The 18705-nt window shown below is 37.1% G+C and overlaps 1 protein-coding gene across 1 annotated transcript in view; it reads right to left on the bottom strand.

The window, feature by feature from the left end:
• The window catches only part of WDR72 (WD repeat domain 72), a 255840-nt gene extending 240741 nt beyond the window's left edge, over nucleotides 1-15099 (bottom strand). Inside the window, 4 exon segments of the mRNA XM_043980475.1 lie at nucleotides 389-563; nucleotides 1678-1756; nucleotides 10092-10198; nucleotides 14947-15099. Coding sequence (XP_043836410.1) covers nucleotides 389-563; nucleotides 1678-1756; nucleotides 10092-10198; nucleotides 14947-15099 — 514 coding nt within the window.
• Nucleotides 15100-18705: the final 3606 nt, after the last annotated feature.

The raw sequence follows: 18705 nt of genomic DNA, 5'->3' as shown, positions 1-18705 counted from the left end.
AAGTATAAAACAAGACTGGTAATTTTTAATAAATACTTAATAGCTATTACTAAAACAACTCAAACAGAACTGGTTCACAAGAGCCAGTCTTTTCTGACTGTATCTACAATGCAATCTCTTTCCAATGTCTTGGGCTATTCATTTCGCTGTCCCAGTCTTTCCTTGGCCCTTTCACAATTACTCTGTTCTTCCCATTATAAAGGAGTCAATCCCTTGACCAGGTAACACAAGCAAACATTCTTGATTAGGACATGATCTGAATTTATCAACTACCCTTCACCTAGTATTCATCAATATGCATATTTTCCTATGGAACCAATTAAGACACTTCAGTGATAATGTGTCTACACTGCTCAGGGTTACTTCATTCACCGTACCAAATGTATACCTTGAATTCTCATGGAATGAACAATGCACATGCAGTTGATCCAATCAGGAGATTGAGAGGATGTAAAAGAGTGAAGAACTTCCAAGGTCTTGGCATCAATAATGAGGATATCTTGATATTCTCCACAACACAAAAGCCAGCCATCTCCTGTCATTCTGAAGGTGCAGTGATAGTACTGTTGAAATAGAATCCAATGTTTTTTAAGTTAATGTAATTGAGGCACAAAGTGTGTGTGTGTGTGTGTGTGTGTGTGTGTGTGTTCGAGCATATGTTTGGGGTAGGAAGCAGGATCTATGGTAAATTTACTTTGGTGCCTTAGCTTCCTCACCTATAAAAAGAGGAAAGTATTTCATTCAATTTCTAAAATTCTATCATTTAATAGTTCTAAGTTGTCAAGTTTTCATCTCAATCAAAAACTTTTTATATCAAAACATACTTTATTTAAAAAAATCATTCTTAACTGTGGGAAGTAAAACACTTTGATTAATTCAAGTCTATTCCTTGTAACATTTTTTTCAATGAAGACAACTTCCAACCCTCTTCTTTTATGTATTAAACATTTAATTTTAAATCAAAAAAGTAATTTTTGCAGTAATTGCATTTTTGAGTTATTTCTATTAATGACAATTCTATTTCTATTAATTTCTATTCATGATGATTAATTCTGTTAATAGCACATTCTAATCTTGGCAAGATACCTTCCACCTATACGCATTTATGATTAGAGATGGTCAGATGAAAGGAATATGGATGGAAGATATGGTAGAAATCCTCATGAAAGATTCCAGAAACAATGTCAGTGCCATAGCTTATCCTTTGCAAAGGCCAAAGGGAAGGTAGATAATCTTTAAAGGACAAGTCCCAAAATGTTCTATATGAAAAAATATAGATATGGGTTTACAAAGTATAAATGTATTTAGTAATGATCAATCACTATGCCAGGAGGACTAGTAAAGATCTGTGCAAGGTGAGGGATATGAGATGTAGAATAAAAAGTACATTTTGGGAGAAAAAAAGAATTCCTTTATTTAGGGGATGTATATTGTTAAACAAAATTAATTGCCTAAACAACATTTTTTTAAAAAGAAAGGAAATGGAAATACTGAATTATTGCAAATGCAACCTTCACATATTAAAAACTTCCCCTTTTATCCTTAGGGCAAATTATATTTGTGAAAAGGTATGGGGAAATCCCTTAAGTACTATCCTTTAAAATGTCTGCACCCCAGTGATTCCAAGTTGTAAAAGCCTGAAATATCCCATAAGAAGCAGATGTAAGATGTACTTACACAGATGGCTGTGTGTCTATAAGGGAGGGTTGCAGACTCAATGCACTGGCCACTGGTGACATTCCAAACACACATCTCCCTGCCAGAGATAACTTCGTATTATTCTCTATCATTTCCACTCAATTGGCTGGAATAATTTCGTGCCACCAAGTTTTTCTTTAGTGCTGCACTTAAGTGCAGGCTGATCGTTTATGTGGCTTTTTGTTACAGATTACTGGGCAAGAAAACGTTGTGGTCATTAGCAGGGGATGACACACGGTATCTGTTTCTTTTTGTTTTGGTAATTACACCCTGCTGCCAGGCAGCAACCTTACTTTAAAGCCAAACCTGGTCCACGACAAATTGTGCGGGGATGACCATTATGGCTCCTTCAGAGTGACACCAGAACGATCATTCCTTGCAACAGCATCCTCCTGAAAATGGCTCATTTCACCGAGCTTAACCTGTACCTTCTCAAAAGCATAAATGCATCTTGTGCTGCTCTACTGGGCTCTCAGTCTGGAGCAGAGATCGTTATGTTAAGAATAAACAGTGCCACCTAGCGACCAGTCTTGGCCTATCTTTACCAAAATTTGCCTCTATAAATCCGAGCCATTAAAATGTCAACCCACCCTACGATAATCCCTGCAGATTAATAGTTAAACAAGATTATTTTCATCAAGTTTATATCTATATGTCTATAGCGGTTGTATATATTTAAACATATTTTTCACATAGTTTATACAGTCGTACATGCAACCAATGTTAATGAAATTACCTCTGTAATATGTGTATATATGTATTCATATATATGTACATAGATATCCACATGTGTGTATATATAAAGTTAAAGATTTTATCTAGTTTACACAGTTATCCAATAGATAATAATAAAATTACATCATATATTAATAATGCTCACAAATTCACAGGATCACACAATTCTAGAGTTAGAAGAGACCATCTAGCTCATTAGAATTCTATGGATAGATTCCAGGAGGTCCATGATCTTGAATAGGAAAAAAAAAAATACTTCTTCATTTCAATATGGTTGATTCCATTTGAAATCTCATGTGTTGACTAATATGGAAATGTTTTACATAATTGCACATGTATAACCTATATCTGATTGCTCACCACCTCAGGGAGGGGGGAGAGTAGGGAGGGAGGGAATGAGAGAGGGATAGAATTTGGAACTCAAAACTTTAAATAAATAAATAAATAAATGAAATCTCATGTGTTTATGTTTGTGTTCTAAAGAACATTTTTCTGAGGCTATACCAGTTTTCTATAGGCTTTTCCAAACTTCTAAAAGGGTTGGAAGAAAAACAGATTAAGAAACCTTGATCCAGGGGGCAGCTAGGTGGTGCAGTGGATAAAGCACAGGCCCTGGATTCAGAAGGACCTGAGTTCAAATCTAGCCTCAGAGACTTGAAGCTTACTAGCTTTGTAACCCTGGGGAAGTAATTTAATCCCAATTGCCTCACAAAATAAATGAATGAACAAATAAATAAATGAATAAATAAATAGAAATAAATAAAAAAGAAACCTTGATCCAAGATTTGAACTTTGCTTAATCCAACTCTCTCATTTTACCAATGAGAAAACTGATTAAGTAATTTACCCCAAATCAGAGAGGTAATAAATATCAGAAGTGGGATCTGGGGGGCAGCTAGGTGGCACAGTGGATAAAACACCGGCCCTGGATTCAGGAGTACCTGAGTTCAAATCCAGCCTCAGACACTTGATACTTACTAGCTGTGTGACCCTGGGCAAGTCACTTAACCCCCATTGCCCCGCCAAAAAAAAAAAAAAAAAAGAAGTGGGATCTGAATGTAGGTCTTCTGATTCTTTTTGTTTTGTTTTGTTTTGTGCTTGTTTGTTTGTGTGTGTGTTTGTTTTTTGTGGGGCAATGGGGGTTAAGTGACTTGCCCAGGGTCACACAGCTAGTAAGTGTCAAGTGTCTGAGGTCAGATTTGAACTCAGGTACTCCTGAATCCAGGGCTGGTGCTTTATCAACACTGCGCCACCTAGCCGCCCCCAGGTCTTCTGATTCTAAATCCAGAAATCTTTCCAATATACTATGCCACTTCTCAAGTTTACTTTCTTCTTTTTCATATAGTATTTTTAATAGTTACTTTTAAGGGGCAACTAGGTGGCACAGTGGATAAGGCACCAGCCCTGGATTCAGGAAGACCTGAGTTCAAATCCGGCCTCAGAAACTTGACACTTACTAACGGTGTGACCCTGGGCAAGTCACTTAACCCTCATTGCCCCACAAAAACAAACAAAACAAAACAAAAGAGATACTTTTCAAAGTTCAAGAGCTAGAGCTAGAAGGGACCTCAGAGATCATCTGATAAGCTTTTTCATTTTACAGATTAAGAAAATGAAGCCCAGGAAGGCTAACTGATTTGTTTCTAAGTCCCTCAGGTTAAAACACCAGAGGCGGGATTTGAACCCAGGTCCTCTGATTTCATAGTTAATGCTTTCTGGTCACAGGTTAAGTTCTTCTATCTGTATGAAGATACAATTCCCAAACAAGAAAAAAATGAAACTTTACAAGATTTGGAAGATAATATTAGAATCCAAGAGCAATACTAAATAGATAAAAAATGCTACATTGAAAATACTATATTATAAGGGAAATAAGAAATAGATAAGAACTACTATATAATAGTAATGGGGTTTTTTTCCTCCTTCTTTCATAGGATTAAAAATTTCCAGGGGCAGCTAGGTGGCGCAGTGGATAAAGCACTGGCCCTAGATTCAGGAGGACCTGAGTTCAAATCCAGACTCAGACACTTGACACTTACTAGCTGTGTGACCCTGGGCAAGTCACTTAACCCTCATTGCCCCACAAAAAAACAAACAAAAAAATTCCATATGGAAATTTAGATAATATAGAATCACTGCTATGAAGATAGAAGAAACTTGGAGGCTATCTAGTACAACCTCCTCATTTCAGACCCAGAGAAATTAAGTGTTTTGCTCACAGTCACACAGGTTTCAAGCTAGAGTTAGAATTTGAACCCAGGACCCTCTGACTCCAGAGCTAGTGCTCTTTTTTCCACTCATCTCATGCTTCCCATAAGCAACTACTGAACTGAAAGAAGCAAAAACTGAAAGATGTTTGGGCCTATTAACAATTACAGTAAAACCCAATGCACTAAAAGTTGATAAAAACAAAACAAAAACAAAAACCTTAAATGTTCTTACAATTCATTAGTCAGCCTCCCATCAAAAGCATCCAATTATCTATCCTTTTTCCCCCATCAGAATAAAACAAACAAAATGATGTCACCATATCTTTTGAATTTTACTGAAGGCCTATTCTAATTTAATGAATCTAGATTCTCAGGCTATACCACCAGGAAGGTATGACTAAGCCAGAAAGGGTTTAAGTATAGTACTTGGTAATACAATATATCTGTAGTCCAAGTTACAGTTGGAATTAGGGAGATGCCATCTAGACCTGCTTCTTATCCAAAGAGAGGGGCCACAAGGTGGTGAATTATCATGGAGACAGTAGTCCATGAACCCTCTAAGTCAGGGAGCAATTGTAATCTCCAGTAATGGACTGAGCTAATTGCCAACACCTTTGGATCCTATAAAGTATTGATGCATATTTGCTACTCTAATTTTGGAATGACATTCACAAAGACTTCACAAACTAAACAATGACTCACTGCCTCCCAAAGAGATGAAGAAGGGAAGAAAAAACAACAACACAGAAAGCAAATAATTTAACACACGTAGCTTGGCATGTTACAGGGGAACTGGTGAAATTGTTCACCTCTTAACAAGAAGTATACTCTCAATATTGCGTTGTAGTCTCTTCTTTTCCCCAGGCAAATACCTTTCCCAAAGATTGACCTGACATTGTCTAAGTCCTCTTATATCTCTAAGAAATAAAATCCAACATTTCCCAAGCGAAAAACACCACCACACGACCACCTTACATTTTGTATTCCAGCAAAGAAAACAAAAGAAGGCAAGGGAAGGGAGATACAGTGTAATTGGTGGGAGAGAGAAAAGTCACTTTTCTTGGCTCTGTGTGACCAAAGCTCAAAATCTCTCAGTAAAATGTCTCATTTGACAGATCTGGTGTCCTTTCTAAGAAATGAATACCTGTAATCAAGAAAATTCATCATAGCCACTAGGTGGCACAGTGGATCATAAACCACTGGTGTAGAGTTGGGAAGACTCAACTTCCTGAGTTCAAATCTGGTCTCAGACTCTTACTAGTTGTGTGACAGCTGGGCAAGTCACTTAACCCCATTTGCTCAGTTTCCTCATTTTAAAAATAAGCTGGAGAGGAAGCAGCTAGGTGGTGCAGTGGATAAAGCACCGGCCCTGGATTCAGGAGGACCTGAGTTCAGATCCGGCCTCAGACACTTTGATACTTGCTAGCTGTGTGACCCTGGGCAAGTCACTTAACCCCCACTGCCAATCCAGCATCTCGGCCAAAAGCACCCCAAATGGGCTCACAAAGAGTCAGATACAACAGAAAAATGACTAAACAGCAACAACCAATAAAGCAAAGTAAACCGTTGCACTCTAAAACACACAGCATTGCTCTTATAAGATTCCACACAGAGCATGTTTTCAACTTTTAAAAAAATGCTTCTCTATCAGATACGGAAAAGACTAGATGTGGAATGATCTCAGCTCTCCTACTACTAATTACCTATATGACCCTAGGCAAGTCCCTTTTTCTCTCTGGGACCCTATTTTCTCCTGTGTAAAATGAGGAGATAAGACTATAGGTAGTCACTAAGGCCCTATTCAACTCACAATTTATGATCTCATTTAATCCTTACCACACCAGGATAATTGCCATTTGTGGTAGTATTATCCCTGTTCTGCATATGGAGAAACTGACCCATGGAGGAGGTGTTCACCTTTGCAGTTATCAACGAAACACCCAGAGATCTTTGCTAACATTTTGGGGAAAAAAAATGAATCAAAAGAGGTTGGACTTTACTCCTGCTTTAGGAGTAAGAATCTCATTTGTAACAATACCCTGCCCTTCATACTGTGGCCTTTCAAGGTTTCATGATGAATGCCTTGCTCTCATACATCACCTTCATGCTGCTGGAAGAAAAACATGAAGACATACCAGAGGCCAGAAATGTGCCTGCCCTGCCTCTCCGTGTGTTCCAGGTACTGAGAAATATGGTATCAAATAACAAAGGTTTCAAGAATCAGGTTTTTATAACTAAAACTCAGTGGTCTTTCTGTTACTAAATGGGCATAGGACTATGGGGAACCTGTATTGTTGTAGGAAAATAAATTCACAAATGGAATCATTCTGCCTTAAAGAGTGAGCCTAGGGGGCGGCTAGGTGGCGCAGTGGATAAAGCACTGGCCCTGGATTCAGGAGTACCTGAGTTCAAATCCAGTCTCAGACCCTTGACACTTACTAGCTGTGTGACCCTGGGCAAGTCACTTAACCCCCATTGCCCCACAAAAAAAAAACAAAAAAAAACCAAAAAACAAAAAACAAAAAAAAAAGAGTGAGCCTACCTGTAAAAATGTGATAATTTACTTCCTTTTTTATAAGGGAAGGCTCCCGGAGAAGGATTTCCTAAATCACCAATAAAAATTTTGTTCAGCAAATTATTAATGTAACTTTTTTTCTCCCAAGGATTCAATACCCATTAACAAGCTTTGAAAATGACTTTAAAATGGATAGTAACAGAATACTATTATGCCAGAAGAAATAAGGACAAAGATGGTTTCAAAGAATCATAGGAAGACTTGTGTGAATTGATACAGAGTAAAGTAAGTAAAATCAGAAGAACAATTTATAAAGTCAATATTGTCAAATAAACATTTCTTAAAGATTTAACAACTCTGATCAACCATGTTTCCAGAGGACTGAGAAAGATAGACACTGCCCACCTCATGACAGAGGGATGGTGGACTAATATGAAGAATAAGAAACACATTTTCAGGTGTGACCAGTGTGGAGATTTGTTTTTAGTGTCCTTGTGTTGTGATACAAGGTTTCTGTATGTCTAAAAATATGGAGGGGGGAGTGGAGACAGGAGAGATGGAGATGGGGTGGGGGGAGAGAGAAAGGAAAAAGAAAAAAGGGAAATAGGGAAAAAAGAATATTTTAACATTGAAAACAAAATACATAAAAATAAAACTTTTTTTAAATGTCAAAATGACATTAATACTATGTGTTCCATGGATGGGCAATGTAAGCCAATTTTAAAAAAATATCTTTCTTTAATGGAGTACAAGAACCATCTGAAAAGTGATGGAATGGATGCTGACAACCCCACCGTTGAGCATTTTGTCAATCTGCTGCATGCTAAGCCTTTGCATTTACACCTGTCAAACCTAGGTTGGTCAAAGAAGCTGGCCCTGTCTATGGATTACAATTATACTTATAACCACCCAGGAGTTAGCTCTTCTCCTAATCCAGAAGGGAAAAGAACCATCCTTCATCACTTGATCTGGGTTATAGGGTACCTCAGAGGCCATCTAATCCAACATATACCTAGATATCTGTCTACAAACATTCCCAAAAAGCAGTTAAACTAATCTGTACTCAAAGACTTTGAGCATGGCGAACTCACTATCTGCTTCACCAACCCATTCTACTGGAGGACAAACCTAATTCTCAGGAATTCTTTTTCTTTACATTGAGCTTAAATATTGCCTTGCCCGGAACTTCCATTAACTGCTGCCCTTTGGATCCAAATCAATCTAATCCCAATTCTGCAGGTCAACTCTTCAAATACTTAAAAAGAACTATTGTCAAAAAAAAACCCCAAAACAAAACAAAAAGAACTATTGTATTGAACTCCCCCCAAAACAAAGTTCTTCCCCACTGCACTCCAACTGAAAACCCCCACACTTCTTGCAACTGATTTTTGCAAGGCATAGTATCAAGACCCTTTACTATCCTGATCATTTTCCTTTCGGATACTATACATTTTGTCAATATTCTTCTTAAAATGTGACATCTTTTTATTATACTATTATAGAAGTGCTTATTTTGTTCCATAAATTAAAAATAAGATAAAAAGTTTAAATTGTGACTCTGGGACTGAACACAAATATTCCAGATGTGGTTTGCTTAAGACAGAATATAGTGGCACTCAGCAGAGCGTACATTTTTCTCAGCAATATAATATGTGGTAAAAGGATAGCTTTTCCTAATGCCACAAAACAATAGTTCCAAGTAGAAATGAAGAAAATGGGCCAATGTCCAAGCTATGGTACAGTAACAAAACATCAGAAGCAGGAATAAGACTCACTGATAGTGGGTGAAAAGGCAGTTTTATAATCAAGATGCCAGGTTAAGACCCAGGAATGACAGAGCCAAAGGCCAGAGCAAGATTAGTCCATAGCAAACAACAGCACTCACCCATTGTCACAGAGATAAGGTTGAGAATTAGAACAATATTCTAGACAGATAAACTGGAAAGCAATTGCCAGGTTATGAATAGCTCCAGAAACCAGAAGATGAGAAAATTTCCCTCTAAGGGGAAATTTTAAGGCTAGAAGTTGAAGGCAGATGCTAATATAGATTAGTAGGGAAACAAAATCTTGAGTCCTAATACCTATTGATTCTTTTTTTTTTTTTGGTAAGGCAATGGGGGTTAAGTGACTTGCCCAGGGTCACACAGCTAGTAAGTGTCAAGTGTCTGAGGCTGGATTTGAACTCAGGTCTTCCTGAATCCAGAGCCAGTACTCTATCCAGTGCACCACCTAACTGCCCCTACCTATTGAACTTTTTTTTTTGCAGGGCAATTGGGGTTAAGTGACTTGTCTAGGGTCACACAGCTAGTAAGTGTTAAGTGTCTGAGGCTGGATTTGAATTCAGGTCCTCCTAAATCCAGAGCCGCTGCTCTATCTACTGCGCCACCCAGCTGCCCCAACTATTGAACTTTTACATTCATATTAGCCCATACAGGATGGAAATAGGCCTATGAAGCCTAAGGTCACTCTAGGGAACCCTCCTCTAGGTCCACACTGGCCTAGAGAATCTTCCAAACCCCCAGTAGAATAAAACTATTCTGGTAATCATTTTAAACAGCACACACACATCATTTCTATCTTACAAAGTCTTCTAAACCTTGAAAATGTCTGACTATAGCATTTTAGGAAGGAGATTGTGCTAGACTGGGAGCCAGGAGACCTGGTTTCTAGACTTGGTTGGGTCAGTAATTGCTTAGCCTTCAGAAAGTCCTTTCCCCTCATTTTTCCTCAGTTTCATCATCTGTAAAATGAGAAGGTAGAGGTAGATGATCCCTTAAGTCCTTCCTAGCTCTAGAATTCTGATTCTAATATCATGTTATTATTCATACAAAAGAAAAGTTCCCATCTACAGAAAAGTACTTTGTAAATTATAAAACACAATCAAATATGCACAATTTTTAACAAAGAAACAAAAGCAATAGGTAGCTACTTACCCATTCTCAGCAGCACTAACAACATATGGCTGTTTTTCAAATTCTCTTGCTTTTGCCAAACATGTTATAGAAGCAGTATGACCAAAGAGAAGTTCTTTAGCTGAGATCTATAATTGGTAACATGAAGTTTGTTAAATAATTATTTCTGGCCCTAATCAATAAAAATATATTACAATTTACATCATGGTGGTGAAGTGGATAGAGCACCAGGTCAGGCATCAGGAAGACTTGAGTTCACATTCCGCCTCAGACATTTCCTAGCTGTGTGAACCCTGGACAAGTCATTTAACCCCTATTTGCCCCAGTTTTTTCATCTACAAAATGGGGATAATAATTGCGTCCACAGCCTAGGGTTGTTGTGAGGATCAAATGAGATAACTGTCATAAAGGGCTTAGGACAAGTACCTGTCACATGATAAGAGCTAGCTATTATTATTAATATGAAATATCAGAACCCTTTTATTGGTCCTAATATAGGTAAACTTCACTTTTAAATATCTTGTCTTTGCTTCAGGTAGTTCGATTTAAGATAGCTTAGTTTGACCTATAGCAGATCTAAACCCATATTGTAAGCTGCTTCATAATGTGGTCCTAGCATATGCCTTTACATTCTTAGTGAAATATTATTGTTTTTATCACTCTGCAAACCTTAAAGCACTATGTAAATACTAGCTATTATTAGCCGTTTTTCTGTGAGAGAAGGTTAACACTGACATTTCTATGACATTAAGAAAAATCAGTCTCTCCCTGATCATTCTATATGGCTATGTCTTTTTTTTTTAGTCATGTGTGATTTTATCCTTTTATTCAGCTGCCAATGAGAAACTTTTAATAATGTAAATTGGCAACTTTTCTGCAACATAGAGTTGTCTGTAACTTTACCAAGGTCACAAAGCCAGTATGGGTCAGACTTGGGATTTGAACCTGGGTCTTCTTGAATCCAGGGGTAGCTCTTTATCCATTATTCTGCACTGCTTTTTGGATGTGTATGTACTTTTTGGACACATTCCACAATTTGATGTAAGTTTATACTTTAACACCTGCAAAGCAAAATAAAAAACACAAACCTATCTCTATATTGCTATTATTGACTTGAATGAAAAATATCAAGAGGAAACATTCAATGGTGAGAATGAAAGTCTAAATGAGATTTCATTAAGATTCTCTATTTTTCTATTTTAAGAGACATTTTCTTATTCAAGTATTCAGATAAAATCTTCAACACTATAATTTGGGAGGTAAATTCTATCATAATTGTTTCCAACAGAGGCAGTCCAGTACATGGAAACAGTCCTGGCTGGGGAATCACAGAACACTGGTTTAAATTCCACCTCTTGAGTCTTACTGCCTGCATGACCTGGAGTAAGTCACTTAACCTCTTTGGTCCCATTACCTCATCTGTAAAATGTAGGTGGAGGGATAGGTTACAAGCTCTAAGGTCCCTTCCAGTTCTAAATCTATGATCCTATGAAATCATTTAAGTTATTGCTCCATGTATCAAAAAAACCTACCTTCAGTATTTTAAAAAAATTGAAAAGATAAAAGTTAAACTACAAATCAGAAAATAACACAGAAACTTCTGAAATGGAAAGGGAGTTGTCCCCATAAATGTGAGAAATGATGAAAGAAACCAAATTTCAGAATTATGAAGTTAAACTTTTCCTCATGAACCAGTATTCCCTAAGTCCTTCACCATAATCCAGAAAAAATATTTGAAATAATGATATCTCAGCCAAGTCCACAAAAGGATTAGAATCACTGTTATTTACAATGAGCAAAGCTAAGATTCAGGCCCTGTCACCCTATTAATGTCATATCTTTTCTGTGGAAGGCAGGATACTCTCACAGATAAAGGCACACACATTCTCCCAGCAATAGCACTTACAGGACCCATTCACCTTTGGATTTATTCCTTTTAACAGTTTACTGAAGCTCAGCCTGAGCAGTGGATCAGGGCACATCAGGAGGAAAATTTGCTTTCTTTTCTACTAGTTGACTCTTAGGGGACAAACCACTCTATGGGCTAAGTAACAACCTGACACTCAACTGCCTTTCAGAAGTAATCCTCTCTCTGCCAGCAACCTAGGACAAGTCACACAACTTTACTTAGGATCATAGATCTTAGATTCAGAGCTGGAAGTGACTCTACAGGGCATTTAATCTAACCCCTTCACTTTATAGATGATGAAAGTGAGGCCCAGAGAGAATAAGATAGAGCCCAAGGTCAAACAGGTTGAAAAGGATCAGAGCCAAAGTCTGAATCCAGCTTCTCTGGACCCCAAATCTTGTATGCTCTAATGCTCTAACAATTGCCCATCAGCTTACTTCTTTTCAGGGTCCCATGAAAAGAAAGGGTTTCTTTAAATAGCAAATATCTGTCACATATTATTAAAAATAGAAAATTATCTTAAGTAGAAAATTATGCATATTAAATAGCAAAATAGCTGGTACATATTTAAAAGTGTTTTGTCAAACAAAATTAATAGTAAATCATAGATCCTTCTAAGGAACAGGTGTCAAACATGAAGGCCCTTCCTGCATCACACCCCTTTAGAGTACAGCTGAATGAAATTAAAATGTAGTTGGGAAATAGTTAACAAAATAAAAATACAATAGAACATAGATGATGTTAATATATGGTTTTCTAAGTCAATATCCTACCCCCCCACTTAGATTTCTAATTGAGCTTGATACAACTGCATTATTTCAAAGTTCTTTTATAGATGAATATCGAGGCATTAGGACTACAATATCTGACTCATCCTTCTCCTACCTGAGTGATTACTCTAAGGAAGTCAGATGTTCAACTTAGCAACTTAGCTCTGGGCATGGCTTATCCCTCTGGAACTGGACACATGGAAAGGCTTTTTGGGCCATCAGCCTTTAAGATAAACAGCAACTAATGGACAAACATTTTTAACTACCTATTTTGTTCCGGATATTGTGTTAGGATTTGGAGATAATAAAAACACGAAAATGACATTGTCCTTGCTATCGAAAAGCTTTCATTCTACTGAGAGGGATATAATATATTCACCTTTAAGTAAATATAAGATATATACAAAATAAATACACAGAGAGATATGGGGGTGGAGTGGTGGGAGACAGTAACAACTGGAAGAATCATTAAAGGCCTCTGCAAGTGGGTAACAATTTGAGCTGAGACTTGGGGGAAAGTAGGTAATAGAGATGTCCAAGGATATTTGATTAACCCAAAATAATATCTAAGAGGAAGTATTTCAGATGGCATGAAGAGAAATTCTGGTAATTATTGTTGTAGAATACAGCATATATTAGTAGATATGGCCAAAATGCTTACTCTTTTTGCACAGGTACATTTCCTTATTATAATATGGGCTATTGCTGCCCTATAGGTGCCCCCTACCCCAAGTCGTTGGGGAAAGATGGGTTTTTTTTAAGTACTAATACAGCATTTGAAAGAGACAGAGCAGGGCAGCTAGGTGGCGCAATGAATAAAGCACCAGCCCTGGATTCAGGAGGACCTGAGTTCAAATCTAGCCTCAGACACTTGAGACTTACTAGCTGTGTGACCCTGGGCAAGCCACTTAATCCTCATTGCCCTGCAAAAAAAAAAAAAAAGAAAGAAAGAAACAGACAGAGCAGCTCAAACACCATCTCATCCATAAAAAGCCTTTCTTGATCCTCCCAACTGCTAATGTTGCTCTTCCCAAACTATCTTGTATTTAACTACTTTGTATTCTCTTTATGTTTATTCTTTATATACTTACATGTATAATTGTTTCTCCCTTGGAATATAAGCTCTTTGTGAATAGGATTTGTTTAATTTTGGAGATTTTTATCCTGAGCACCTAACACAGTTGCCTGGCACATAGTAGGCACTTAATGAATGCTTGCTGAATGAATGAAAGGCTTCCTGATTCAGGAATTTATTGATAAGCACAGGCTAAGCCAAATGTAGACTTCTCTATATATGGCTTTTAGAAATTCTATAAGAGAACTGCTCAATGACATGAGATTTTAATTAATTACACCATAAAATAGAATTACAATTAATTGTTAATTTAAGTTTTATAGTGACAAACTTGGAAGGCTAAAAATCGTCTTTGCGCTTTAAAAGGCTTCTTAATGAGGGCAGTATACTTTAACTACATCATTTGTTTAAATGTTCAAATTGGATGAGGAGTCCATGGGAGTGAAGCAAACATTTATTGCAATATGTTAAATGTTTATGACTTCAGATGAGGACAATTAATTGCTAATCAATGTGCTCAATTGTAGGTGAGGTCAGGTTTTGGAATAGTAGAATGACAATAGTAAATTGGATTTAGAGATCTTCAAAGTGTGTTGTAAAAATCCCAGACAAGTCTGGGGAGAGAAAGAGAAAGAAGGCCAAACTGACAGGAATACCCAGATAATTAAGATATTAGTCATTGAGCTAATAGTGGTTTTCAAAGAGACCTCTGCTTTGTTTCGATTAATGAACTATAATTTTCAGAATTACAGTTCCAGGCCTCCAATTCAGTTACTTTAACTAATAATTCAGGATATAAAACAATACAACTCTAGGTAGTTGACTAGATTAAAATATTTTTGAAGCCTGAGAACCCTCACTCAAAGAATGTATTCAAGTATGATCATGAGATAGCTTAAGAAACTGTTTTCCATCCAATTTAAAATTGAAATTGATTCTACTAAATGTACATATTCTTAATTCTGTTCACTGATTCACTTAAGCATCTTATTAACTGCCATAGCTGCTGTTCACATAGTGTTTCATCTAAGTACTCATTAGCCAAATTTTTAAAATGCAGACTCACTTCATCAGCAATACAAATAAAAAGAAAACCATCTGTATTCTATGGTACCCACTGACCTTTAATTCAGAGGAAAGATTCCAGAGACATAGTTGACCCTCTTGGCTCCCTGTAACAATAGTGTGTTGATCATCTGTAATCATGATGGTGGTGATGCTATGAGAAGGTGCCTTTTTCCCCCATAATGCCACTGCCTGAAGAAAAGTCTTCATAGTGTACAAAATCTGCATTTAAAAAAAAAGGCAAAAAGAATGTAAGGTCATAACATTTACTCTTTTGGGAAAGTCCAACTCAGGTTCTGATTACAAAGTTATCTTAAAACAAGACTAAAAAATAAACTAAAAGTAAACTAAAACACCCAAAAGCTAATAACAAAGTATTCATAGAAGACTTTTTTTTTTTTACATAAGGACAAAATAGTAGCTATTGAATAAGAAGTAATGTCCTTGCTTATCAGATGAGAAGATAAGTCAAACTCAATGTCATTCTGTAAAGTGTACCTTTACTGGCTTTAGTTTCCTCCAGTAGAAAATGAGGGAGCTATACTACTATGGTATCTAAAGTACCTAATTAAATATTCAAATGAATCTGTGATTTCATCAGAGGAAGGCTAATCCCTCTAATAACAGAGATCACAACTCATCCATGTATCCATCTGAGGAGTCTCATATTCATGTCCTCACATGAGATCTCCACCAGGAGTTCACACAATACTGGTGTTTTCCTCTCATTCTAACATCATAAAGATACTGGTAGAGAATGGGAAATGTCAGTTATTTTGAATTCTTGCCATGAAGCCAGCCTATCTTTCAATTATAGTATAGCACGATTTTTTAGATAGCCATGACTCTATCACTCACATTTATTATTTTTATTCAGAGAAGCACTCAGAACACACACACACACACACACACCATTTATTGTGTAAGTTCACCATTTTACATGAGTATAGCTTGTGGCACCCCAAAACAGTTACAATATTACAATGGTAACACTGAAGCTCACTGATCACAGATCACCATAACAGATATAATAAGAATGAAAAAATTTTAAATATTGTGAGAATAATGAAAATGTATCACCTACTTTTAATCAAAATCTTGACTACCTGGACTAATGGATAACAGGGGAATATATAATCCTGGAGACAAGACAAAGCCATTCAAAGAGACAAGAAAAAGTTATCCTAGCACAGAAAACTTCCTTGTGAAGTAATAGGTTCACCTCCATGGTAGTCCTTAAACAAAGGCTAGACAGATATCCACCTGATGGGTATTTTGTAGAAGGGATTTTCATTTGGATGTGGATGAAATAAATAGCCCCTGAGGTTTCTTCTAAGTATAACATTAGGTGAATCTAATATAACCACAAACTTATTGAGAACTAAATGATCCCCTCCTACTCCTCATTCCAAGGTCAATGAATTGCCTGGGGCTAACCAGTTTTTGCTAATTCCAGACTCCTGAATGACTTATGGATCTCCCCCAAACAAACTTATACCCCCCCAAAGATGCCCCACCTTACTCCTGTAAAGAATTGTTATTTGAGGTTTTTATGCCTTGGCGAGCACTGGCCTGGTGCTCCGCAAACCGCATGGTGCTCCACCTACTGGTTGTAGCAGTTGCCAGGGCACCTCACGTAATCACCACTCGCCAACGCCTACATGGGCTTGGCAAAATTATATCGATTGGAAGCCTGGTGAGGGCAGTCATGTGACTGTCAGAGCGACCATCCCATTGGTTGGGACTGTGTGGGGTGTTTCTAGGTTTGGGGGAGGAGAATTGGGCATTCTAGGTGGAAGCTGGAAAGCGACAGGGGTTCTGCTGCGTATTTTCAACTGATTCCTGGGCGGTGGTATTTTTCAGCTATTATAATTTCCCTTTCCCCATGTTATTTCCTTTTCCTTGATCCTACTGATCCTGTTTGTGTTTTGTTTTTAAGTTCGTTCTTGTTAAAATAAATCTTGTTCTGTTTTGAGGGAGGCTGCCAGTTTCCTTACTTGCCCCAATATTGCGGTGAGCCGCTTAGCTAGCACTCCCCAATTAAAAATTGGTCCCCACACTCCCTGGACTTTAGTTTATCGTGTAAATTATCATGTACATTTACATTAGTAGTTTCTATTTAGAGTTGAGTAGCTTCTATATTTAACTCAAGAGCAGTCTTATAGTTAGTTCCCTTTGTTCTGTTACCCCATATAAACCCTGTCCTCAGTCCTCATCTTTGGGTATTCCTAGCATCTTGCTTTGTGATACCATGAGCTAAGTAGTTCCTCTGCCCCAATTAAAGACCTTATTTTCTCCTATATTGATTGTTTCATTAATTTACAGGTTTACACTATGAAACTAATTTATCTGTTTTTCATATGCATTCAGAAGTCATGTCCCTAAAACATACAATAATTAACCCATTCATATCTGACCTTATGTTTCCTCCAGGAGAAAAAGAGGGAGCTATACTACTATGGTATCTAAGGTACCTGCCTATAATTCTATATCTTTCTAATCAAATATTCAAATGAATCCATGATTTCATCAGAGGAAGGCTGATCCCTCCAATAACAGAGATCACAACTCATCTATCTGAGGAGTCTCGTGTTCATGTCTCACACACTAACCTAGCCTCAAAACCATCTGGACAGCTGCCAAGTCTGGTCCAATTCCAGTTTGTATGATCTCTGGGATATTGGTAACTCCCTTCTGTGTAAAAAATATATCTCTCTTCACAGATACCATCAATTATCTATTAATTGATCAATCTACATGCATTTATTAAGCTTCTACTATGTATCAGGTACTGTATAAGCACTGAGTATACAAACATAATGAATGAAACAATCCTGACTTGAAAGGATTTTACTTTTTTTTTTTTTTATTTTTTTTAGTGAGGCAATTGGGTTTAAGTGACTTGCCCAGGGTCACATAGCTAGTAAGTATTAAGTGTCTGAGGTCGGATTTGAATTCAGGTACTCCTGAATCCACTGCGCCATCTAGCTGCCCCAGGATTTTACTTTTTAATGGTAAAGATGACAAGTACATACACAGACATATACAGTACGATTTATTAAAGTTCTTTTTTCCTCTGGGTAAAGCAATGCTTTATGCAGCTATGCTTTTTTTTTTAAGGTGATGCTAATTCCTGATAAAATTAATCAGATAAACTTTCCTCTGGGGTAGGAAACTACCCATAGTGCCCATTCATTGCCCATCCCTACAGCAGTTTTCAAAGATTATCTACCAAGATATAGACATAATAGATGTTGGTGAAGAGTACTCATACCTATGAAATTACCAGTACCTGAAGAATTAAAGGATATTATATGTATTTAGTCATATGCAAAATCATAATCTATATAGTTCAACTAATTAAAATATTTGAACTATTTGTTTCATGGTCAAAAGAGTCTGCATATCTAAATCTCCAGCTCTCAGCATCAAGGCAGCATTTAACTATAGCCCACACCCACTCCAATTTGGGTAGATTTATATAACTCTTTCTAGGGAATAAAGAAGGAAAGATCTGATTCCACTCCCAGGGAGGTGAGGAAAAGAAGTGGCATTTTAGGAAGGAACGCATCCAAAGAAGGGAAATTTTAAAAGAATGAGAGCAGTAGATGATGCCAAATAGATAAGTCACTTACCAGTCCCTAGAACTAACTATACTTATCTTATTAAAATATATTAGTCATAAGTCTGAGAGAAAATAACAATTCTTTTCAGGCATCTGCAGTACTAGTGGACAATTTAATTCAATATGCATTTATTAAATACTTACTAATGCTAGCTAGATGCTTGGAGAAGAGGCTAGAAGGACTCAAAGAA

The sequence above is a fragment of the Dromiciops gliroides genome, chromosome 2 (genome assembly GCF_019393635.1).
Source record: "Dromiciops gliroides isolate mDroGli1 chromosome 2, mDroGli1.pri, whole genome shotgun sequence".
Classification (NCBI taxonomy): Eukaryota; Metazoa; Chordata; class Mammalia; order Microbiotheria; family Microbiotheriidae; genus Dromiciops; species Dromiciops gliroides.
The sequence above is the reverse complement of the archived record's forward strand: the minus strand, read 5'-3'. Positions and strand labels throughout refer to the sequence as shown.